The sequence below is a fragment of the Symphalangus syndactylus genome, chromosome 1 (assembly GCF_028878055.3).
Source record: "Symphalangus syndactylus isolate Jambi chromosome 1, NHGRI_mSymSyn1-v2.1_pri, whole genome shotgun sequence".
Taxonomy (NCBI): domain Eukaryota; kingdom Metazoa; phylum Chordata; class Mammalia; order Primates; family Hylobatidae; genus Symphalangus; species Symphalangus syndactylus.
The window spans coordinates 123909658-123935201 of record NC_072423.2 but is presented as its reverse complement, the minus strand read 5'-3'; the positions used below and the strand labels follow the sequence as shown (position 1 = coordinate 123935201).

Genomic DNA, 25544 nt, shown 5'->3' with positions numbered 1-25544 from the left:
GTGGGGAATAGTATTACAGAAATTCTATAATAGTATGAGAATTCACTTGTGGTGCCAAAGCTTAAAAAAAAAGTATAGTAAAAACATAATGTATAGGCTTATTGCTGTGCTATGACCCATGCCCTGTTTTCTCCAACCTCTCTTGTCCCCACTCTTCCTTTTTGCTGGTGATATTTTTACTTATTTCATGAAAAAAAAGATGCATATACACACACATAGATATATGCACAAGTATATATATATGTGCATAACACACATAAACATATACATTGGTAAATTTAAAAATCATATTTATAAAATACATGTAGCTTCTACAGAAAAACATGAACACTTGTGAGAATAGCATCTGCCTAAAAAACAGGACATCACCATCATCTTTGAGGCTCTTATGTGCTGCTCCCCTGTGCCATTCCCTTCCCTTCTTCCTTAGAGGTGATTACTATTCTAAATTTTGGGATTATTATTTCCTTTTTTTATTATAGTTTTTTATTACAGTTTTATTACCTATATTTGTATTCCTAAAAATTTGTTTAGTTTTGCAAGCTTTAGATTTTATAAAAGTAGAATTACACTGTAAGTTTAATTTTTCTGCAATTTATATATAGCTACACATATATTCCTAAGATTCATCCATCTTGTTACATATAGCTCTGGTTTACCTTTTCTGTATAATACAGATTCTGCTTCATGAATTTACAGTTCATTCATTCTTCTGTTGAAAGACAGTTGGAGGACTCGTATGGCCTCAGTCCCTGTGTCCCCATTACACCCTGCTTCCCAGCCTCATATGAGTTGATCGGTGGCCTGCCATACTGGATGAGAAGCTCTAGGTCATATATTTAAGAGAGTTATTGCTGGGTCATAAAATGACAGATTGTTTTCCAGAGGGGTCATATTCATTTATATTATCACCAACAATTATATTGTCAGATTTTTACCAGTTTGGTGATTGTGAAACAGAATCTGATGGTAGTTTTTATTTGCATTTTCTTGGTTGAAATAAAGTTAAGTGTATTTCAGCCAGGCGCATTGGTTCATGCCTATAATCCCAGCACTTTAGGAGGCCGAGGTGGGCGAATCACTTGAGGCCAGGAGTTCAAGACCAGCCCGGCCAACGTGGCAAAACCCATCTCTACTAAAAATACAAAAATTAGATGGGTATGGCGTCACATGCCTGTAATCCCAGCTACTCGGGAGGCTGAGGCACAAGACTTACTTGAACCTGGGAGATAGATGTTGCAGTGAGCCAAGATTGTACCACTGCACTCCAGCCTGGGCAACAGAGCAATAACTAAATAAATAAGTAACCAATTAATAAATAAGTATATTTCCTCAACTGTTAAGTGCCTGTTCAAGTTTTTTACCCAATATTTGATGGGCTCTTTTTTTGTCTTTTCTAATTAATTTTTGGAGTTTTTGATATATTCTGATAGTAATGAGTTACATGAAAATATCTTCCCCTAGTTTAGGGATCCTCTAGTAACTTTTTAAAATGAATACTTGTTTTAGGAACAGAAATTCTTAGATTTAATGTAGGCAGATTTTATCAATTGTTCTTTACAGATTGGCTTTTTAGCTTAAGAAATCCTTCCTAACTTTGCAATAATTAAAGATATGCTCTTAGATTGTTTCCTGAAAGACTCATACTTAAGCCCCTAGTCCACCTGGAATTGATTTTCACAGATACTACATTTTTTACTAGTTATAGATAGGCCCCTTCGTAGAGCAAGTCCGTTAGGTGCCATTTTTATGGCAGCATGTGCTCAGTTAGTATCTCTGTCAAATTTTGGTAATTCTCACAATATTTCCAACTTTTTCATCATTACTATATCTGTTACAGTGATCTGTGATTACTGATCTTTGGCATTACTATTGTAATTGTTTGGGACACCATTAAGCTCACCGTCTTATGTGGGCATAAACCATCAGTCACTGGGTGTTCAGTCCCCTCTAGTCACTGGGTGTTCCCATGTCTTCCTCACTGTCCTCAGGCCTCCTTATTCCTTGAGATGCAATAATATGGAAACTAGGCAAATTAATAACCCCACAGTGTCCACAAGTGTTTAAGTGAAAGGAAGAGGCCGGGCGCAGTGGCTCACATTTGAGCTCACAAATGAGCCAGTGCTCATTTGCCATTCCAAAAATCCCAGGGTCCTTAAGAATTATGCTAACTCTACTCTGCCTGTGCGCTATAAATGGAACAACAAAGCCTAGATGACAGCACATCTTTTTAGAACATGATTTACTGAATATTTTAAGCCCATTGTTGAGACCTACTGTTCAGAAAAAAAGATTCCTTTCAAAATATTACTGCTCATTAACAATGTACCTGGTCACCCAAGATCTCTAATGGAGATATATAAGGAGATGAGCACTAACACAGCATCCATTCTGCAACCCGTGGATCAAGGAGTGATACTGACTTTCAAGTCTTATTTAAGAAATATGTTTCATAGGGCTCTAGCTGCCATAAATAGTGATTCTTCTGATGGATCTGAGCCAAGTAAACTGAAAACCTCTGGAAAGAATTCATCATTTTAGATGCCCTGAGAAACATTCAAGATTCCTGGGAGGAAGTCAAAATATCAACATTAACAGGAGTTTGGAAGAAATTGCATCCAGCCCTCATGGATAACCTTGAGGGGTTCAAGACTTCAGTGGAGGAAGCAGCTGCAGATGTGGTAGAAATCACAAGAAAATTAGAAGTAGAGTCTGAAGATATGACTGAATTGCTGCAATCCCATGATAAAATTTGAACAGATGAGGAGTTGCTTCTTATGGATGAGCATAGAAAGTAGTTTCTTGAGAAAGAACTTAATTCTAGTGAAGATGCTGTTAATATTGTTGAAATGGCAACAAAGGATTTAGAATATTATATAAACTTACTTGGTAAAGCAGCAGCAGGGTTTGAGAGGATTGATACTAGTTTTGGAAGAATTTCTCCTGTGAGTAAAATGCTATCAAACAACACGACAAGCTACAGAGAAATCTTTCATGAAAGGAAAAATCAACTGATGCAGCAAACTTCACTGTTGTCTTATTTCAAGAAATTGCAACAGCTTCCTCAACCTTCAGCAATCACCACCCTGAACAGTCAACAGCCATCATCAGGGCTAGATCCTCCACCAGCAAAAAGATCACAGTTCGCCGACAGCTCAGATGACTGTTAGCATTTTTTAGCAAAAACCTTTTTAATTTAATTTATTTATTTATTTATTGGAGACAGAGATTCACTCTGTTGCCCAGGCCGGAGTGCAGTGGCACAATCTCAGCTCACTGCAACCTCCACCTCCCAGGTTCAAGTGATTCTTGTGCCTCAGCCTCCCAAGTAGCTGGGATTATAGGCATGTGCCACCACGCCTGGCTAATTTTTGTATTTTTAGTAGAGACAGGATTTTACTATGTTGGCCAGGCTTGTCTCGAACTCCTGATCTCTTGTGATCCGCCCACCTCGGGCTCCCAAAGTGCTGGTATTATTGGCATGAGCCACTGCACCCGGCCAGCAAAAAAGTGTTTTTAAGTTAAGCTACGTACATTGATTTTAGACATAATGCTATTGCACACTTAATAGATTACAGTGTGGTATAAACATAAGTTTTATATGCACTGAAAAACAAAAAATTTCACATGACTTGCTTTATTGTGATATTGACTTTATTGCTGTAGTCTGGAACTGAACCTGCAATATCTCAGAGGTATGTCTGTATCTACTTGTTCTGTGATACTTGTTATTGTCAGTTGGTTTGGATTTACCACATATTATTTGATCATAATTCTTTCCTGTAGATGTTTTATGGTCTGCCTGAACCTTTAGTGGGGCCTTTGATGGCTTAGTCCTTTCAGGCTTAAGACAATAGAAGTTTATTTCTCAGAGTTCTAAAAACTGGGAAGTCCAAGATCAAGGCACCGACAGATTTAGTGTCTAGTGAGGGCCCGCTTCCTCACACATGGCGCCTTCTAGCTGTATCCTTACATGGTGGAAGGGAATAGCTAGCTCTCTGGAGTTTCTTTCATAAGGGCTAATCCCACTAATCCCAATTATGAGGGAAGACCTAATCACCTCTCAAAGGCACTACCTCCTAATAGTATCACCTTGGGGGTTAGGATTTAACATATGAATTTTGTGGGGACACAGACATTCAAACAATAGCCATGGCAAACCTTTTTGCTTTGTCTAATTCACTCTTATTTTGAAAAGTATTTGTGTTGGGTTTAAAACTCCAGATTAGCAATTATTTTTTCTTAGTGCATTGAAGGTAATAGTGTATCATTTTCTGATTTCTCCTCTTGCTCTTGAAAATTCAGCTGTCAATCTTAAAATTTATTACCTGTTGAAAATTCAGCTACCAGTCTTATATTTGATTTACTTAGTGGGTAATCTCTCGTCTTTCTGAGTACCTTTAAGATCTCCTTTTAAAAATACTGTGTAGTAACCCTGTGTGTCACGTGTGGATTTTGTTGGGCTTGCTAGCTGAGACTTGACAGTTTTCATCACTTCTGGGATATTCTCAGGTATTTTGTCTTCAAAGTCTTCAGATATTGTCCTCTTCCTGCCCTCTTTCCAACTCCTTCTGGAACATGAGTTATGTATTTATTATCTCCCGTGTGCATAAGTTATCTTTACATATTTTCAATTTCTTTATCTTTCTGTGCTACATTCTGGATAATTTTGTTGATCTACCTTCCAGTTAATTACCTTGTTAACTTTGTCAAATCTCTTTTTAAGTCTATCTTAATTTTTCTTTTCAATTATTGTATTTTTCATTTTTAAAAACTTTATGTGCTCTTTTGGAAATCTTGATCCCAGGAGATAGCGGATAGTGTCCTGCTGCTTACTCATGGTTTTAATATTTTTTGAGCATGCTGAACATACTTATTTTATGTTATTTGCTGATTTTTCCAATTCCTGAAACCTTTACAGATCTCATTCTGTGGATTCTTCTGGATTCTAATTCATGGGGCATTTTTTGTGTTTTTTGTAATTTTTTAACTGTTAATTCCTTGTACTTTATCTGTGGGGAATTACTTGAAGCCTGGGTTGACAATGAAATTCTGCAGAGAATTTGCATTTGATTCTACTAGGAAACTGGAGGAACAGTCAGCCCCGATATCAGTTTAAATTAAAATCTCCGCTTAAGGTTTTCAGACAACCTGCTTAGCATGAATCCTGGCTGGAAAAGCATGTGAGGACCAGTTTATGATTACACATTCACAGGGTGTCATTTTTTCTTCCAATACCAATGCTAGAGGTGGCAGTTTTGCTTACTGCCCTTGAAGGGGCAGGAGAGTGGGCATGGGCATGGTAGTATGGTTTTCCTTTTCACTGGGGGTGCAGCCCTTGGAGTCTCAGCTTCATATGTTGGGGAAGTGGTCTCCTATTACACTCTCCATTTCAAACCATTCCATGATTTTGTCCTCTTTTTGCCACCTTCAGAGCCTGTGAAAACTAATGTTTGTGATTCCTGAGGTTTCTCTAATGTCTTTTGATAAAGTTGACCTCAGAGATCTCGTTACCTCTCTGAGTTCCTGCTTTGTCTTAGATTTTGATCCTTGAGTGTTCTTTAACCTTTTAGCAATTCCTTGTTGCATGTTAAAAGATTAGTTATATTTTATTACTCATTTGTGTTTGTTTTCACCAGGAGGCTCAATTCAGGCTTCTTTGCTTACTTGGTGTCTCTAGTTCTGGTGCTTGGTGCTTTGGGCAATGAAGTGGGGTTGGTAGGATTCTATTACTTACCTGTTTTTTGGTTTTATTTTTTGTTTTGCAGTTCTCCGGGAGATGTTGCATAACCACTCCTTCGTGGGCTGTGTGAATCCTCAGTGGGCCTTGGCACAGCATCAGACCAAGTTATACCTTCTCAACACCACCAAGCTTAGGTAAATCAGTTGGGTGTGTGAACAAGCAGAGCTACCACAACAATGGTCCAGGGAGCACAGGCATAAAAGCTAAGGAGAGCAGCATGAGAAAGTTGGGAGGGCACAGGCTTTGGAGTCAGACAGATGTGGTTTCAAATCCAAGTTCGACCATTTCCCATTTATTTGACTGTAGACAAGTTACATTCCTAGACTACATCTCAGATTTCTCATCTGTAAGTTGTGATATTACTAGTTAATGTGCAGTGGTTTTCTTTGTTTGTGAGGGTAAGAAATAACCCAAGAAGCCTAGTCCTTGGTAGTTGCTCAGTGCCCTGTAAATGTTGTGAACCAGGTGGTGAGGGTTTGGTGCTGCTAGAGAATTCTAGTATCTGCTCTGTGCAACAGAGTACTGTAGGTGATGCAAGAGAAAGAAGACCTGATGCCTTCTTTCCTCCCAGCTTTGAGAATGGAGCAAAGGCCTACTCCAGCCACCAAGTGAGCCAGTGGGCTTGATCAGCACAGGAAAGGTGACCCCGGCAGTTTCATTTGACTATTGCATGGCTGGCAACATTTCTATTGATTGTTTTCAGGGACCTTGGTGAATGAGCTCCTGTTGAGTCTAGCATCGGTATTAAATCTGTTCTCAAATAGGTAATGCATATGGGAGGATGCTGCCACCTTGCATCTACTAGACATCACCTATCTACTGTGAGACTCTCCCTCTAAGCCCTGCTGTGGCCTCAGAGTGCTTATTGGCCCTGTGAGTGGGGCAGCCACTATACATTGCATGGAGTTGGTACATGAGATAGAAACCTATTCGCCATCCCTTGAAACTGCCCCAGTCCAGAAGCTTCCTGTTAGCACATGTACCTCCTTGTATGTATTCAGAACTCATTCCTTCTAGGCTCGGAAACCCGTTTGGTGCAACTCTGTTCAAGTTCCATTGTCTGCTTTGAGAATGCTTGGGCTTGTATAGTGAACTGTCACTTTTTAATTTGTTAGGAATTCTACTCCCCTTGCTTTTTCTTTTCCAGCATGTCTACGGGAATGACCTCCAAGGCCCCAAATCACAGTTGCATTCATGTTCTTTCATCTCACAGATACAAATCCAGGCCAGTCCCAGATTTGCAGCTGTTAATAAATGTGAATGGTTTTCCAGTAAGGGGGTAGGAAAACATAGGGAGAGAACCAGGTTCAGAGTTCAGTATCTGGATTCAAGTCCTTCCTTTAGCACTTTACTAACTGACATAGAATAAGTCTGCTACTCAATAGGTGCCTCAGTTTCCCTACCAAAATGCAGACATAGAAGGTGCTTTGTCTGCTTTGATGAGAAGTCTTTAAGCAAGTCTATGGGGTTCAATGTGTTTTAAGAACTATAAAGTACCATATAAATGTGGCATTTATTCCCATTGTGTTTTTGGAAGTAATTCAATATAGTGTGTACTTCATAGCTGCTTTTGGACTATTGCCAGCCAGTGTATCATCCTAAACTACATGTCAGCGTAGTATAATCCTGCCTTAAGTCTACTTTTGATTATTCAGGAAGACTCTCTGCCCTTCCTATACATTTCACATAATTTTTAATAAGTTATAAAAAAAGTGATTTATAGGATTCTTTGTAACTGGGGGAAAGGTAAGCAGACAAAAAGTTTTTAAATTTTACTGTAGACTGCAGGGTGTCAGAAACCTTTTATAGCACCAGACAGGTAGGGACAGAATGTGAGTAGTAGCAAGCCAGACTTGGTCTTAGTGCTCTAACCTGTCTGTTAGAGGCTGGCCACCCAGAGCCCTGGTTGAAGACGTTGGGAATCCCAGCTCTTTGGAGGGGCAAGAGATTTTGTTAGACTGTTAACCAGATTCCACAGGCAGGCAGAACTATTTCTGTCTCATCCATGTTTCAGGGATTACTCCTCCCATTTTGTCCCAACTGCTTGTATCTCAAGCATGAATTCAGCTTTTCCTTAAAGTCACTTCATTTTTATTTTCAGTGAAGAACTGTTCTACCAGATACTCATTTATGATTTTGCCAATTTTGGTGTTCTGAGGTTATCGGTAAGTTTAGATCCTTTTCACTTCTGAAATTTCAACTGATCATTTCTGAAAATAGTAGCTCTCTACTAATACCTTATTTGTAGTATATTAAATTTTTCTAAAAATTCTTAGGATAGTTGCTGTATTGTATGATTTGCATATGGAGGCATCTATAAGAAGTTTTATACTTTTTAGCAAAATAGTCATTTGGTAGGCAACTTAAACAATGTTTATTAGTATAGAAGTTAATAATATCTACTGATACTCGGCCGGGTGTGGTGGCTCATGCCTGTAATCCCAGCACCTTGGGAGGCAGAGGCAGGCAGATCATTTGAGGTCAGGAGTTCAAGACCAGCCTGACCAGTATGATGAAACCCTGTCTCTACTAAATTACAAATATTAGCAGGGCATGGTGGTGGGCGTCTGTAATCCCAGCTACTCAGGAGGCTGAGGCAGGAGAATCATTTGAACCCAGGAGGCAGAGGTTGCAATGAGCTGAGATCACGTCACTGCACTCCAGCCTGGGCAACAGAGCGAGATTCCCTCAAAAAAAAAAAAAAATCTACTGACACTTAATACTTGGAAAGGGATAAAAATAAACATGGTCTAAAGCCATGGTCCAAACACAACCCCTGCCAACAATTTTAGTCCATTTCTTCCAAGACTTTTTTTTCTTTTTCTATGCCTTTTATGAAAACTGTCAAAAACTTTTTCAATGCCGAATTTTAGTTCTGAGTTAAAAATCATACTACCTGTTTATATGGTTTCATGTCTTCTTTTTTCATGTGATATACTCTACAAAAAGCCTGCTGAGATTTTGATTGGGATTATGTTGAATCTAGATCAATTTAGGGTGAAAAACTTTTGTTAGATAAATCCCTTAGTATTTCACATTTTTTAATGCTAAATGGCATTTTTCAAAAATTTTCTTTTTTCTTTTCTTTTTTGAGACAGAGTCTTGCTCTGTTGCCCAGGCTGGAGTGCAGTGGCAAAATCTTTGCTCACTGCAACCTCCGCCTCCTGGATTCAAGCGATTCTCAAACTGTCTCAGCCTCCCAAGTAGCTGGGATTACAGGCATGTGCCACCACGCCCGGCTAATTTTTTAAACTATTTTTAGTAGAGAGGGGGGGGTTTCACCATGTTGGCCAGGCTGGTCTTGAACTCCTGACCTCAGGTGGTGGGCCCACCTTGGCTTCCCAAAGTGCTGGGATTACAGGTGTGAGCCACTGTGCCTGGCCTCAAATTTTTTTTTTTTTTTTTTTTTTTTTAAGAGACAGGTCTCACTCTTGCCTAGGCTGGAGTGCAGTGGCGTGATCATAGGTCACTGAAGCTTTGAACTCCTAGGCTCAAGTAGCTAGGAATACAAGTGCATACCACCACACCTGGCTAATTTTTAAAAAAAAAAATTTTTCGTAGAAACGGGAGTCTTGTGTTACCAAGGCTAATCTCAAACTCGTGGCCTCAAGTGATCCTCTTGCCTCAGCCTCCCAGAGTGCTAGGATTGTAGGCATGAGTTACTTCACCCAGCCAAAAAACTTCAATTTTCTATTGTTTATTTGCTAGTATATAGAAATACATATAGTTTTGTACATTGATGCTGTATCTTGCAACCCTGTTAAACTCACTAGTTCTAGTAGATTTTTTGTAGATTCTATCAGATTTTCTATATATGATAGAATCTATACTTCTTTATGCATCTTTACTTCTTCCTGTGCAAACTGAACACTTTTTATTTATTTATTTATTTTTTTTTAAGACAGAGTTTCGCTCTTGTCGCCCAGGCTGGAGTGCAGTGGCTGGATCTCGGCTTACTGCAACCTCCACCTCCTGGGTTCAGGCGATTCTCCTGCCTCAGCCTCCTGAGTAGCTGGGATTACAGGCGCCTGCCACCACGCCTGGCTAATTTTTTTGTATTTTTAGTAGAGACAGGGTTTCACCATGTGGCTGGGCTGGTCTTGAACTCCTGACCTCAGGTAATCTGCCTGTCTCGGCCTCCCAAAGTGCTGGGATTACAGACATGAACTACTGCGCCCGGCCGCCTTTTATTTCTTTCTCTTGACTGACTGCACTGGCTAGAGCCTCCAATACAATGTTGAATAGAAGTGGTAAGAATGGGCCGGGCATGGTGGCTCATGCCTCTAATCCTAGCACTTTGGGAGGGTGTGGTGGGCAGGTTACTTGAGGCCAGGAGTTTGAGATCAGCCTGGCCAACATGGTGAAACTCTGTCTCTATTCAAAATACAAAATATAGTTGGGTATGGCAGTCCACGTCTGTAATACCAGCTACTTGGGTGGCTGAGGCATGAGAATCGCTTGAACCCAGGAGGTGGAGGTTGCAGTGAGCCAAGAATGCACCACTGCACTCCAGCCTGGGCAACACACACACACACACACACACACACACACACACGAAAAACGAAGTGGTAAGAATTGAAATCCTTCTCTTGTTCCTGATCTTAGGGGGAAAGGGGAAAGTCTTTTACCATTAAGTATGCTGTTAGCCATATGGGTTTTTTGTAGATGCCCATTATGAGGTTGAGGAAGTTCCCTCTGTCCCTTATTTGCTAGAGATTTTATTTAGGAGTGGATGTTGAATTTTTTTCAAATACTTTTTTTGCATCTACTGAGATATCATATGATTTTTCTTTTATAGTTTGTTAATATAGTGAATTAGATTGATTTTCATATGTTAAACCAATCTTTGCATTCCTGGGATGAACCCTGCTTGGTTATAATATACAATCCTTTTTATTTATTATGGGATTTGATTTGCTAAAATTTTATTATAATTATTTTATCTGTGCTCATGAATGTTACTAGTTTATAGTTTTCTTTTAGTCTTTGGTTTTTGTATCAGGGTAATGCTGGCCTCATTGAATGAGTTGGTAAGTATCCCCTTCTTTTCCATTTTCTGAAAGAGTTTGTGTAGAATTGATGTTAAAATTCTTCCTTAATGTTTGGTAGAACTCAACAGTGAAGCCATCTGGGCTTAGAGATTTTCTTCATGGGAAGGTTTTTAACTGCAAATTCTATTTCTTTAATAGTATAGAGCTATTCGGGTTATCTGTTTCTTCTTAGGTAAGCTTTGGTATTTTGTTTCTTTGAAGAAATTTGTCCATTTAATCTAAATTTTTAAATTTACTGACATAAAGTTATTTATAATATTTCTTATTTTATTATCTGTGGATCTCTTGGTGACATAACCTCTCTCATTCCTAATATTGGTAATTTCAGGCTTTTCTTTTTAACTTGGTCAGCTGGCTAGAGGTTTATCAATTTTATTGATCTTCTCAAAGAACTAACTTGTGGTTTCATAGATTTTGCTTTTCTATTTTCTGTTTCATTGATAGCTGCTCTGACTGTTAATCTTTCTTATGCCTATTTTGGTTTAATTTGTCTTCTGTTTCACATTTCTTTTTTCTTTTTTTTTTTTGAGACAGAGTCTTGCTCTGTCGCCCAGGCTGGAGTGCAGTGCAGTGGTGCGATCTCAGCTCACTATAACCTCAGCCTCCCAGGTTCAAGCGATTCTTGTGTCTAAGCCTCCCAAGTAGCTGAGATTACAGGCATGCACTACCACACCCAGCTAATTTTTGTATTTTTAGTAGAGATGGGGGTTTCACTATGTTGCCCAGGCTGGTCTTGAACTCCTGACCTCAGGTGATCCACCCGCCTTGGCCTCCCAAAGTGCTGGGATTACAGGTGTGAGCCACCGTGGCTGGCCTGTTTCACATTTCTTAAGGTAGAAGCTGAGGTCGCGGATTTGAGACCTTTCTTCTTTTCTAATACAGGTGTTAAGTGCTATAAATTTCCCTTAAGCACTGCTTCAACAGCATCCCACAAATTTTGATAGTTTGTTTTCATTTTCATTCAGTTCAAAATACCTTCTAATTTCCCTTTTGATTTCTTCTTTGACCTACAGGTTTTTTAGAACTGTGTTATTTAGTTTCCAATCTCTTGAGGATTTTTAAAACAATGTTGTTGATTTCTAATTTATTTCTATCTCAAAGAACATACTTGCCTTTTTTTATACACTTATCGAAACTTTTTATGGCCCAGAATATGGTCTGTGTTGGTAAATGTTCCATGTGTACTTGAAAAGAATTTGTATTCTGATCTCGAGTCGAATGTTCTAAGTATATCAAGTTGATAGTGATGCCCAAGTCTCCTGTATCTTTACTGATTTTCTGCCTGTTCTGTTATTGAGAAAGGGGTATTGAAACTTCCAACTATCATTATAATTTGTCTGTTCTCTTTGCAGTTCTCTTAGTTTCAATATGTATATATATGAATTTTTTTTTTTTGAGATGGAGTCTTGCTCTGTCGCCCAGGCTGGAGTGCAGTGGTGTGATCCCAGCTCACTGCAAGTTCCGCCTCCCGGGTTCACGCCATTCTCCTGCCTCAGCCTCCCGAATAGCTGGGACTACAGGCACCCGCCACCACGCCCAGCTAATTTTTTGTATTTTTAGTAGAGACAGGGTGTCACCGTGTTAGCAAGGATGGTCTCGATCTGACCTCGTGATCTGCCCAGCTTAGCGTCCCAAAGTGCTGGGATTACAGGCGTGAGCCACCACGCCCGGCCCATATATTTTAAAGCTCTGTTATTGGGTACATAAACATTTAGGATTGTTATATCCTTTTGATAATGGACTCTTCTATTATGAAACAATAATGTACTGTGGGTTTATAACATATGTAAAAGTATGAGTAACAATATCAGAAGGGGAGAAATGGAAGATAACTTAGGCATCTTATTTTTAAGCATAGTTTTCCCTTTGTTTCTGCATTAGATGATTTACCTGAAATGGCATTCAATTTAACTTACTCTCCATCCTCACCCCCCCACTTTAGTTATGAGACAGTAGAAAGAAATGATCTGCCTCGTGGTTTTCTACAAATATGAAAGTTGAGTCCTTAAGGCTACACAGAAGGAAAGTACCTCCCCAGGGCTTCACCCTTCCCATCCGTTCAGCAGGCTTTTTGTCTGTCATATCTTCTCTGTTGAAATGGCCATTGACGAAGAGGAGGAAAGGGGTTTTGTTGTAGACTGTTCAGGCACTTCCTTTGGGGTATATGGGGGATGAGTGTTACATTTGTGTTTTCTCACCTGCTATTCTGATAGTGGATTCATGGGAATTCAGGCTTCATTTGGATGCTCCGTTAAAGCTTGCTCCTTCATGTTCTTGCTTCTTCCTAGGAGCCAGCACCGCTCTTTGACCTCGCCATGCTTGCCTTAGATAGTCCAGAGAGTGGCTGGACAGAGGAAGATGGTCCCAAAGAAGGACTTGCTGAATACATTGTTGAGTTTCTGAAGAAGAAGGCTGAGATGCTTGCAGACTATTTCTCTTTGGAAATTGATGAGGTGTGACAGCCATTCTTATACTTCTGTTGTATTCTTCAAATAAAATTTCCGGCCGGGTGTGGTGGCTCATGCCTGTAATCCCAGCACTTTGGGAGGCTGAGGTAGGCAGATGACTTGGGGTCAGGAGTTCAAGACCAGCTGGCCAACATGGTGAAACCCCGTCTCTACTAAAAAAATTGAAAAATTAGCCGGGTGTGGTGGCGGGCCCCTGTAATCCAAGCTGCTCAGGAGGCTGAGGCAGAAGAATCACTTAAACCAAAGAGGCAGAAGTTGCAGTGAGCCGAGATTGCACCATTGCACTCTAGCCTAGGTGACAGAGCGAGACTGTGTCTCAAAAACAAAAAACGTTCCAAGGTCAGGACTAGGCCTCCCCTCAGAAGCAGAAAGTGACATATGTGACATCCTCTCCACTCCCTATTTGCATTTCTAGGTTACATAACTGTACTACTATCCATGCATGCCTACTCTTGTTCCCAGGGTGAAGGACCCAGACATGGAGAGCCGAATCCCTGCAGGCCATTGTAAATGAGATTATGCCATTTGCTCCCATTTCTTCTTACTCCTTGATCTTTGGGGCTCTCCATCTTGATGTGTTCTTTGGATTGTGAACAGATCCAAAGAAAAGGTTGTTCTGCTGTGCTGTTTGTCAGGATGAAAAACTCTTTTTAAGTGTTTAGGTCTGCCCCAGTGCCCAGCCCAATCAAGTAACATGGTCACCCAGAGTGGCAGATAGGAGGACAAGGCCTGGGAAAGCACTGGAGAAATGGGATTTGTTTAAACTATGACAGCATTATTTCTTGTTCCCTTGTCCTGTCTTTTTCCTGCAAGCAGGAAGGGAACCTGATTGGATTACCCCTTCTGATTGACAACTATGTGCCCCCTTTGGAGGGACTGCCTATCTTCATTCTTCGACTAGCCACTGAGGTCAGTGATCAAGCAGATACTAAGCATTTCGGTACGTGCATGTGTGCTGGAGGGAAAGGGCAAATGACCACCCTTTTATCTGGAATGATAAAGATGATAAGGGTGGGACAGCTGAAGGCCTGCTCTCATCCCCACTAATATTCATCCCCAGCAATATTCAGCAGTCCCATTTATAGTTTTAATGCCTAAAGTATCACATTTCATTTTTTAGCTTTAAGTAGTCTGTGATCTCCATTTAGAATGAGAATGTTTAAATTCGTACCTATTTTGAGGTATTGAATTCTTTGGACCAGGTGAATTGGGATGAAGAAAAGGAATGTTTTGAAAGCCTCAGTAAAGAATGTGCTATGTTCTACTCCATCCGGAAGCAGTACGTATCTGAGGAGTCGACCCTCTCAGGCCAGCAGGTACAGTGGTGATGCACATTGGCACCCCAGGACTAGGACAGGCCCTCATACAATCTTTAGGAGATGAAACTTGCCCATCTCTAAAATTTCGGGATTTCTTTGTACTCAACAAAGTTCAAACACAATAGTCAGCTTTTATTCATGAGTTTTACTTCCATCTGCTGATGTAGAACATACCTCCAGAGTGACCTCAGAAATTGTCAAAAGTGAAAACACAAGCCATCACAGTGAGAAATGGGAGGTTGAGTTAGATTGTCTAAGGCTGGAGAGTCCATGTACTCCCACTGTTAGCTTTGAAGTGTGTAGCCAGTCTTCAGATTCTGGGTCAGTCGCCTCAGTCTCTCTTAGCTTTTGCCTTACTCTTTATCCGACCACTGCCCTGCCAGGAAAACAAGGCTCTATAACTCCTCTTACAGGTCAGCTTGACACAAAAAGGGTGCCTGGATTCCTAATGTTTCATTGTCACTTTTCCTAGTCAGATGATAATGCTTTTCAAATCAACATATATTTTGGGGGAAGTTGGAAGGCAGAGTTGAAATATTCTAAGAATCAAAGAGTAGCCCACTTTAATCAGAGTTTGACCCCTGATTGCTCACAGTCATCTCCTGAGCAGTGTGAGCCAGTTTCAGATGAGGAGGCTGAAGGCCAGTCAGGCATGCTCGAGGATTCCAAGTCTGTAGGTGGAAGGGCAGAGATTTGGGCCTATTGGCCAAAGCCTCTAGGGAATTTCTCACTCCAGTGGACAAGGCAACACACTTACCAAACTGTGTGGAAACTGTCTCATTTGATGTGTGGAAACTATCTCATTTGATTAGAAATTTTACCTCAAGAAAAGGAAGGACAGTTGAGAAAGAACATTTTCTTACACATGAGACAGCTAAGGCTTACAAGAAGGAGAGGAATAATGAGGCAAAATAATCCTCATTAATATTTTCATTCCTCCCCTGGGGATTAGAACTACTTTCAGACCTGATTTTAATGGTAAGTTAGGTACTTCCTACGGTTGCCATCCAAATATCAGTCAGGATCAAACATGATGTTAGCTCCTGCTACAATAAAACCATTTTCTCCCTGAATGAAAACAAAAGTTCCATAGGAGACAGTCCCACAGAGCAGTGGCTTCTTTTCCTCCCATAAAAACCTCATGTTGGCTGGACACAGTGGCTCACACCTGTAATCCCAGCATTTTAGGAGGCTGAGGTGGGAAGATGGTTTAAGCCCTGGAGTTTGAGGCTGTAGAGCTATGATCATGCCACTGCCCTCCAGCCTGCGTGACAGAGCAAGTGTTTCTAAATAAACAAAAAAAAAATCCTCTTGTGTTTAGGCCTGTGGGATCCCCTGAGAGGCTGGCCCACAAGATCCACTTCAAAAGCCCTAGATAACACCAAGTCTTTCCAGGCCCAGTGCACATCCCATCAGCCAGGACACCAGTATATGTTGGGATGCAAACAGGGAGGCTTATGTCATCTAATGTGTTTTCCAGAGTGAAGTGCCTGGCTCCATTCCAAACTCCTGGAAGTGGACTGTGGAACACATTGTCTATAAAGCCTTGCGCTCACACATTCTGCCTCCTAAACATTTCACAGAAGATGGAAATATCCTGCAGCTTGCTAACCTGCCTGATCTATACAAAGTCTTCGAGAGGTGTTAAATATGGTCATTTATGCACTGTGGGATGTGTTGTTGTATTCCGATACAAAGTGTTGTATCAAAGTGTGGTATACAAAGTGTACCAACATAGGTGTTGGTAGCACTTAAGACTTACACTTGCCTTCTAACTGATAGCATTCCTTTATACACAGTGGATTGATTATAAATAAATAGTCAGATGTGTCCTAACATAATTTCTTATTTAAATTTTATTATGTATATATTGTGTCAGTTCAGATGCCAAAAAGATGTCTTGAACATGTCACGGCCTCTGATGGCATTGACCACCGAGAAAGCTTGATTTGATCATCTGGTGTCTACAATAACCAAAGCTAATTATTAAGGAAAAAAACTTGAAGAAAATAGTCCTTACTTCATCTATAATGAGTTTCTTGTTTTTTTTGTTTTGAGACGGACTCTTGCTCTGTTGCCCAGGCTGGAGTGCAGTGGCGCGATCTTGGCTCACTGCAACCTCCGCTTCCCAGGTTCAAGCAATTCTCCTGCCTCAGCTTCCCGTGTAGCTGGGATTACAGGCGCCTGCCACCATGCCCGGCTAGTTTTTGTATTTTTAGTAGAGGTGTGGTTTCACGATGCTGGCCACGCTGGTCTCAAACTCCTGACCTCAGGTGATCCTCCCGCCTCGGCCTCCCAAAGTGCTAGGATTACAGGCATGAGCCACCGCGGCCAGCATAAGTATGAGTTTTTAAGTTAGCCCACTTTGTTAGTGACTGTGAGTACTAATAGCTTAAGATAAAGAAGTTTCTAGGTAATCTTATTTGAAGGATGATGTAAAAATATAAACTTAAACTGTGAGTGACAAAATAAGCTTCCTTAATATTAGCCTACATTTAGAGAAATAGAGCATTCAGCTCAGGAAGGAAGAATGTCTATGGTTTTAAGGTAAAATCCATATTCCAAGACTCAGTGAAGAAAGTTCAGTGATAAAGAACAGACTACTCTCATCTTATGAAGAAATGGAGCAATTTCACTTGGAAAGACTAGGAAGACAAAATGTTACAGACGTATTTATTGTGCCACAAAATAGGCAAGGTCAGTTTTGAACAATAAGAACTTCACGAAGTAGACCAGGGCATCTCAGAAGTGAGGTTCCATGAGCCCAGGTGGTGCACAGGCTGAGTGACCTTGAGTGGAGAGGAAGAGGGGTTTTCTGAGCTTCAAGAGCTGGGCCACACAGTATGTTGGTTCTAGCTGGCATGGAGTTCTAGAACAAACCTGCATTTTAGAATACCTTTCTATCCACCCCCAACCACACAACTTGCTACTATTAGAAAATGTATAGGCTGAGGCACGGTGGCTTACACCTGTAATCCCAACACTTTGGGAGGCTGAGGCAGGCAGATCACTTGTGGTCAGGAGTTCGAGACCAGCCTGGGCAACATGGTGAAACCCTATCTCTACTAAAAATACAAAAATTAGCAGGGTGTGGTGGCAGGCACCTGTAATCCCACCTACTTGGGGGGCTAAGGCAGGAGAATCAAGCTTGAACCCAGAAGGCGGAGGTTAACTCCAGCATGGGTGACAGCACGAGACTGTCGTCTCTCAAAAAAAAAAAAAAAAAAAAAACAAAAGAGGCCAGGCACAGTGGCCCACACCTCTAATCCCAGCACTTTGGGAGGTTGAGGTGGGCGGATCACTTGAAGTCAGGAGTTCAAGACCAGCCCGGCCAACATGGTGAAACCCCATCTCTACTAAAAATACAAAAATTAGTCAGGCGTGGTGGTGCACACCTGTAGTCCCAGCTACTTGGGAGGCTGAGGCAGGTGAATCACTTCAACCTAGTAGGCAGAGGTTGCAGTGAGCCGAGATCGTGCCACTGCACTCCAGCCTGGGTGACTGAGCAAAAAACTGTCTCAAAAAAAAAGAAAAAGAAAGAAAGAAAATGTATAGAAAATCATCTCAATTCAGGAGATTGGTATCCATATTTTTTAAATGAAGGGCTAATTAAAAAAGGAAAAATATTAGAGATTTTATTCACTTTTGAGTTACCTTTTTAAAGTCTAGTTTTATTATCTTACGTGCCTTTAGTCACTAGGTTTTCCCCCAATATATTTTCTGTGTAAGCACTTTAAAGATACAATAATCATTTCAATAAAACCACCTAGGTACTAAAAGCAAAAGAGAATCATAAATTCTGCAAAGTAGTTGCACTCCATGATTTTAAAAAAACCTCTTGGACAGGGTACCTCTAAAGATGAAACTCAAGTCTTTAAAAGTTCTACATTCCAGATTGTTTTTCCTTGAGAAGGAGACAAAACAAGAGGGATGTGGTTGCCATGATTTGTTTTAAAGTCTCCTGTAACAAAATGAACATGTCAGTAGCCAATTGTGGTTGGCAAAAGGGTGTATTTAATAGAATCTGCAGGCAGATTTCTGATCTGCCTGCCCTGCCCTACCCTCCCCCTTTGGGTTTGTTTGAGGTTTCATTCCACAAATAAGCAGCAGATGATAAAATACTTTACAAGGTACAGCACAGTTGTATTGAAGAAAAAAGGACCCAACTCTTACTTTAAGAGTATTAGGCCTGGACTTCCCCTGCCCCATGCAATAAAGCAAGTTTTATATACACTCTTCATATTTTTTTCTAACATTTTCTTATATAAATTTAAATATTTTACAAAAAAAGGCTTTTTTCCTCCAAACATATAAATTTGAGTGAAACATAGATTCCCCACCCAAGAACTTGTTTCTTCACTAAAATATAAATGTTGTCTGATATTAAGGGTAAATGTCTTTTGACCACTGGAGATCACTGAAGTCTGAATTGCACCGTGGAGAAGGCACTTGTGTTTTCTGAGGTCTCCAGCAAGTATCTCAGTGAGCACTCATAGAATTGCTGTCTGTCCTCCAGAACCCGTGCCAAGGCCTCCGAGTGCCCAGTTACTGAGGCAGCTGGGGAAAAATGTTGAGTAAACATGATTCTACAATTACGGAGATAAAAAATAAAAACAGCATGGACTGATTCTAGCCTAGAATCAAACTATAACAGAAACCAAAGTGTTCATTCATGAAGATTCAAAACGACTTCATTCTCTCATAAATTATAAAATACAAAGGTGGCTGTTTTAATGACAAAACTCAAAACAGTACTAAAAGGGGTTTGTGTCAATGGACAAAAGTCAGTCCCTCTAGGTAGGGCCCCAGGGAGCATCACCCAGGTTGAAGGGTAGCTTTCCTACTGCTGGGCCAGAAGTGCTGTCCTATTGGCCTTCATCTTCTCCAGCCGCTTGGCCAGGTGGCTGTTGGTCATCTCCATCTCCTCAATCTTGTCCAGTGCTGTTCGTAACTGGAGACAGGGAGACTGCAGTCACTACATGTGGTCAGAAACAACATCCAGTGCTACTCTATTTTCAACTTCCTGGGAAATGAAAGCACTGCTAATTGTGATGGCCTTGCGCAGGACCCACAGCCTCATTTTTTCTATCAGTTAGAGGTGTTAAATGATGATACTGAGGATTGTTTGTTTTAATCACAGAAGGGATATATAGAAGTTGGAGAAACAGACCTGATCTGAAGCAGAAATAAAAACTTTTTACTTAATATCTAATTGACCAAAACATAAAAGTAAATAGCGGTCACTATGCAGGTCAAAAACCAACACAAATTAGTTAAGTGATTCCACTGCTGTTTCCTTAAGTATCAAATTTCTTACACAGCTAAGAATTATTTCCAAAAGATTTTTTCTTTTTAGGAATGTATTCTCCAAGAAGCATATTAAAAGAAGTACCTCTCGTTGTAGCTTCCGTTTTTCTGCTTTCAGTTCATCTTCAACTTTCTCAGCATTCTCAGCAGCAGTTTTATATCTCAGAACCTGTCCCTCAAGCCGGCTAATCTGTAAGTATGAGAACACAGGCCTCTAGTACTGGGCACTAGAAGTCACCACTTCTTGGTAGCCAAGATGGAAATACAATGTCATTATAAATGCCAAGTAATCTAACACTAACAAGTCCCCTAAGGGTGAGTCATAAGTCCTCTCAGAACTCAGTTGCTATTTATAAATCAAGAAATGTCCCCAGAGAAGATTACAGCTGTAGAGTCATTTTAGGGCCAATTTCCCATGCTAAATTTTATTATGACCATATTGTTTCAGTGCCAAAGCAATATAGGAAGAGACTCACTAAATGGAAAAGTTTACACTTTTTGGAATGTGTAAGGGATTTCATTACAAATGATGATCTTGAATTCACTTGAAATATCTACAAAAACAATGATAGCTATAGTTTCCTATGGTTTTAGAGAAAACAGAAGGCTAAAATGCCCCAACAAGTGCTCTCTGCTGGCTTTTCTATTTTAATACAGAACTATTATTGATCCAACTGCAAAGGCAACCCAGGCACTCGTGGGTTGTTAGCCACTTAGATGTAGGAAGGACATTTAAATCACTTGGTACCATACAGAAGTACTTACACTTTGCTCCAAGGTAGTTATATCCTGTTCTGCTTTTGAAAGCTTAAATTTGTATTCGCTAATTTGTCTATTGGCATCTCCTAGAACAGAAGAAGACAATGAATTCTCTTCACCTGTCAGAGATGACGGTATGAGCCATCAGGCAGTACCTTTGTGGCACAGAGAGGACCATGCAGTCTTAAGATTACAAAATACAGGGCTAGGCGCGGTGGCTCACGCCTGTAATCCCAGCATTTTGGGAGGCCAAGGTGGGCGGATCATGAGGTCAAGAGATAGAGGAGACCATCCTGGCCAACATGGTGAAACCCTGTCTCTACTAAAAATACAAAAATTAGCCGGGCATGGTGGCAGGCGCCTGTAATCCCAGCTACTCAGGAGGCTGAGGCAGGAGAATTACTTGAACCCAGGAGGCAGAGGCTGCAGTGAACCGAGATTGCACCACTGCACTCTGACCTGGGTGACAGAACGAGACTCCCGTCTCAAAAAAAAAGAAAAGTGTATTACAAGACACCAGCAACCTGCTGACAAACCCACCCCTGGGACACAGTCCCCTGGCACCTACTCTGCATTTCGATGAACTGCAAGTCTGAGCCATTCTGCAGTCCTGCCAGCTCACCCACTGTGCCATCATTCCTGGAGCATTTCTGTCGTTCCTCCTCTAACTGAAGCTTCAGTTTTCTAATCTGAAAGGAAAATAAAGGTTCATCAGCAAGATCCAATCTCTCAAATGAAGCTGATGCTTATTCTATGGTCACATCATAGAACAAAGCAGACCCTTATCGTATCAGCCACATTCATTCAAAACCTATTTTCTTGAGTGCCTAATAGGAGACACACATCGTCCGAGGTGCTAAAGATAAGCAGCCGGGTGCGGTGGCTCACGCTTGTAATCCCAGCACTTTGGGAGGCCGAGGCGGGCGGATCACGAGGTCAGGAGATCGAGACCACGGTGAAACCCCATCTCTACTAAAAATACAAAAAAATTAGCCGGGCGTGGTGGCAGGCGCCTGTAGTCCCAGCTACTCGGAGAGGCTGAGGCAGGAGAATGGCGTGAACCCGGAAGGCGGAGCTTGCAGTAAGCCGAGATTGCGCCACTGCACTCCAGCCTGGGTGACAGAGCAAGACTACGTCTCAAAAAAAAAAAAAAAAGAAAAAGAGAAGCTATGAACAAACATCCAAAAGAGCAAGCCCCAGGACCAGGTGTCCCAATAGAAAATAGCCATATTTTAAATTTATGTCTGCTTATGGAACAGTACATCTTTGGGGTATTTTTTGTTACTTTTATTTAAAATAGAAAATTCTAGCCAGGCACAGTGGCATGTACCTATATATCCGGCTACTTGGGAGGCTGAGGCATGAGGATCACATGAGTCCAGGAGTTTGAGACCGACCTGGGCAACATAGTGAGACCTCATCTCTAGAAAACTAAAACAAAAATATAAACAGTAATTGATAGGGTATATTCAAGAGGTTATTTCTCAAAATGGAAGATTCCATGAGCAGTTTTTTGTTGTTTACTTTTAGACATAGGTTAAATTTTCTTACTTAGAAAACATCCTGTATATAAAAATAATTGGGGCCAGGCACGGTGGCTCACACCTGTAATCCCAGCACTTTGGGAAGCTGAGGTGGGCGGACCACAAGGTCAAGAGATCAAGACCATCCTGGCCAACATGGTGAAACCCCATCTCTACTAAAAATACAAAAATTAGTGGTGGGGCATGGTGGCACACGCCTGTAGTCCCAACTACTACGGAGGCTGAGGCAGGAGAATCATTTGAACCCGGAAGGTGGAGGTTGCAGTGAGCGGAGATCACGTCACTGCACTCCAGCCTGGTGACAGAGCGAGACTCCATCTCAAAAAAATAAATAAATAAAAATAATAATAATAATTGGATATATAGAGATGGCTTCCCCAGCTGTCCTTAACTCCACCAACAGGGGTCAAAGGGAGGCCTCTGCACTAAGATTAAGTTTGCCACTTCCCAATGGGAAAAGGGTAAGATCTACATTGGGACTAACTATACTTCCCAGACACCTCCGTCCTTTCAACACACAGGGTCACCGTCATTAGCTGCCTTGAGGGAACCAGGACAAATCTCATTATCTCCATCATTCCTATTTATGTGCATCTCGAAAAGGGTCATATCCTTCCTCGGCACTCCTCCTCACAAGGGTCTGTACGACCACTAACCTTCATCTCCTAACCTTTCCCAATGCCTGAAACTTTTCCACTGTGCCCTCTAGAATTATCAGTCCATCATCAGCAAACACCCTCTGTCCTCAGTCTTTTCTCTGAGCATCCCCCCTTTACCCTCGTGCTCTGATGAGAACCCTCTCCCTTAAGAATCCTGCTGCTTCTGCAGCTCTCTCAAAACACTGTTTTTGTTTTGTTTTTATGAGACAGGGTCTTGCTCTGTGGCCCAGACTGGAGTGCAGTGGCGTGATCTCAGCTCACTGCAACCTCTGCCTCCCGGGTTCAAGCGATTCTCCTGCCTCAGCCCCCGAGTAGCTGGGATTCCAGGTGCATGCCACCACGCCTAATTTTTGTATTTTTAGTAGACGGGGATTCGTCATGTTGGCCACGCTGATCTTGAACTCCTGACCTCAAGTCATCCGCCCACCTCGGCCTCCCCAAGTGCTGGGATTACAGACATGAGCCACCATGCCCGGCCCTTTTTTTAAATACTTCCACAGCCTCCTACCACTGAATCTAGAAATGGAATAGGTTTCCTCTTGCTTTCCTTGCTGGTATTTTCCCTCTGTCTTCCCTAAAAGTCCCAGGTCTTAATCTCATCTCTTCAAATTATATACACTAACTACTTATCATTGCCAAAATCCCATTCCTTCATCACCATTTATTAAATAGCTCCCAACTTGCACTCACTCTAGACTATTCCTGTCTTAATTTTTGGCAATTTCAATGTACATCTAAGTACAGGATCTCCCTTACAAATGATCTCTCAATGTCTGGTATCTCCTCTTATGGTTTGGATGTCTGTCCCCTCCAAATCTCACGTTGAAATGTATTCCCCAGTGCTGAAGGTGGGGCCTGGTAGGAGGTATCTGGATCATGGGGCAGATCCCTCATGAATGGCTTTGCACCATTCCCTTGGTGATGAGTGAGTTCTCGCTCTGGTAGTTCACACAAGATCTGGTTGTTTAAGAGTGTATGTTGCCTCCCCACTCTCTCTGCCTTCCGCTCGACATATGACGTGCCTGCTCCCCCTTCACCTTCTGCCGTGATGAGAAGTTTCCTGAGGCTGGCTGGGCGCGGTGGCTCATGCCTGTAATCCCAGCACTTTAGGAGGCCAAGGTGGGTGGATCACCTAAGGTCAGGAGTTCAAGACCAGCCTGGCCTGAGGCCTCAGGAAACTGAGCTCAGAAGCTGAGCAGATGCTGACACCATACTTCCTGTACAGCTTGCAGAACCATGAGCCAATTGAACCGCTCTTCTTTTTTTTTTTTTCTTTTTTTTTGAGACAAAGTCTCACTCTGCCACCCCAGGCTGGAGTGCAGTGGTGCAATCTTGGCTCACTGCAGCCTCCACCTCCCTCCTGCCTCAGCCTCCCAAGTAGCTGGGACTACAGGCACCCACCACCATGCCCGGCTAATTTTTGTATATTTTTAGTAGAGTTGGGGTTTCACCATGTTGGCCAGGCTGGTCTCGACTCCTGACCTCAACCACCTGCCTCAGCCTCCAAAAGTGCTGGGATTACAGGCATGAGCTGCTGCGCCCAGTCAAACATCTTTTCTTTATAAATTACCCAGCCTCAGGTATTCCTTTATAGCAAAGCAAAAAATGGACTAACCCACTTCCCTTCCAAGGATCTTGCCATCTATCCCTTCTTGCCCTCAGCTACTCACTCCCACAGTCATATACCAGATCTCATCATTAGACAATTGTAATCCCTACACAATTTAGTTCCATGTATCCTCTCTCTAACCACTATTCCTCATCTTTCTAGGTCATTCTCTCTAGACCCGAATTCCAACAACCCTTCAACCACACTGGTACCACTAATCTACAGATTACATCTTCTTTCTACTATACCTTGATGTGTTCCTGAATATCTCCCGAATCCTCTTCATCCAGTTTAATTTCAAGGTCCATCATTGTAATCATTTTCTTACATACTTCCTCACCTCTCCTGCCCCATTAATACTGTCCTAGTAAAATCTAGCTCTCTACCCACTCCATGCCTGCCCCTATGCTGCTGTAAGTAGCCAGAGAAACACATACAATAAATGCATTCACATAAACCTTCTAACATATCATATAATATTGTCTGATGTCTTCCTACTAGAATGTCTCTCAGGCAGGAATTTTTTTTTCTAAACTAATTTATTCACTGAAATATCCCAGTGCCTAGAATAGTGCATGTTAAATAGTAGAATATCACTCAACATTTGTTGAATGACCGAATAGGAGTTCCAAAATAGAGATCACAGCATATGGGAGGGGAAAAAAATCAGTAACAAAATCATTCAAGAAATTTTCCAGAACTAAAGAATGGGAGCTTCTAGAATTGACAGGGGCACAGCATCACACATGAAAACTTCAAATCGGGAGCCAAGATGGCCGAATAGGAACAGCTCCGGTCTACAGCTCCCAGCGTGAGCAACGCAGAAGACGGGTGATTTCTGCATTTCCATCTGAGGACAGGGTTCATCTCACTAGCGAGTGCCAAACAGTGGTTGCAGGACAGTCGGTGCAGCGCACCGTGCGCGAGCCGAAGCAGGGTGAGGCATTGCCTCACTCGGGAAGCGCAAGGGGTCAGGGAGTTCCCTTTCCTAGTCAAAGAAAGGGGTAACACACGGCACCTGGAAAATCGGGTCACTCCCACCCTAATACTGCGCTTTTCCAACGGGCTTGGAAAACAGCACACCG

The 25544-nt window shown here is 41.6% G+C and overlaps 2 protein-coding genes across 27 annotated transcripts in view; one reads left to right on the top strand and one right to left on the bottom strand.

Annotated features, from left to right (window-relative positions):
* The window catches only part of MLH1 (mutL homolog 1), a 56157-nt gene extending 39740 nt beyond the window's left edge, over positions 1–16417 (top strand). For 9 of the 12 annotated variants that reach the window (XM_055283339.2, XM_055283293.2, XM_063612162.1 and 6 more), the window contains 6 exons: positions 5769–5877; positions 7845–7908; positions 13083–13247; positions 14079–14171; positions 14465–14578; positions 16062–16417. In XM_055283339.2, the coding sequence (XP_055139314.1) occupies positions 5769–5877; positions 7845–7908; positions 13083–13247; positions 14079–14171; positions 14465–14578; positions 16062–16229 (713 nt within the window). In that variant the 3' untranslated portion in view covers positions 16230–16417. The remainder of the gene's footprint in view (positions 1–5768; positions 5878–7844; positions 7909–13082; positions 13248–14078; positions 14172–14464; positions 14579–16061) is intronic. The other 3 variants (XM_055283320.2, XM_055283302.2, XM_055283330.2) reach the window with 3 other exon arrangements.
* Positions 16418–18572: 2155 nt separating this feature from the next.
* The window catches only part of LRRFIP2 (LRR binding FLII interacting protein 2), a 133126-nt gene continuing 126154 nt past the window's right edge, over positions 18573–25544 (bottom strand). For all 15 annotated transcript variants that reach the window (XM_055283380.2, XM_063612224.1, XM_063612248.1 and 12 more), the window contains 4 exons: positions 21216–21336; positions 20654–20733; positions 19974–20078; positions 18573–19532 (listed from right to left, as the gene is read on the bottom strand). In XM_055283380.2, coding sequence (XP_055139355.1) covers positions 19422–19532; positions 19974–20078; positions 20654–20733; positions 21216–21336 — 417 coding nt within the window. In that variant the 3' untranslated portion in view covers positions 18573–19421. The remainder of the gene's footprint in view (positions 19533–19973; positions 20079–20653; positions 20734–21215; positions 21337–25544) is intronic.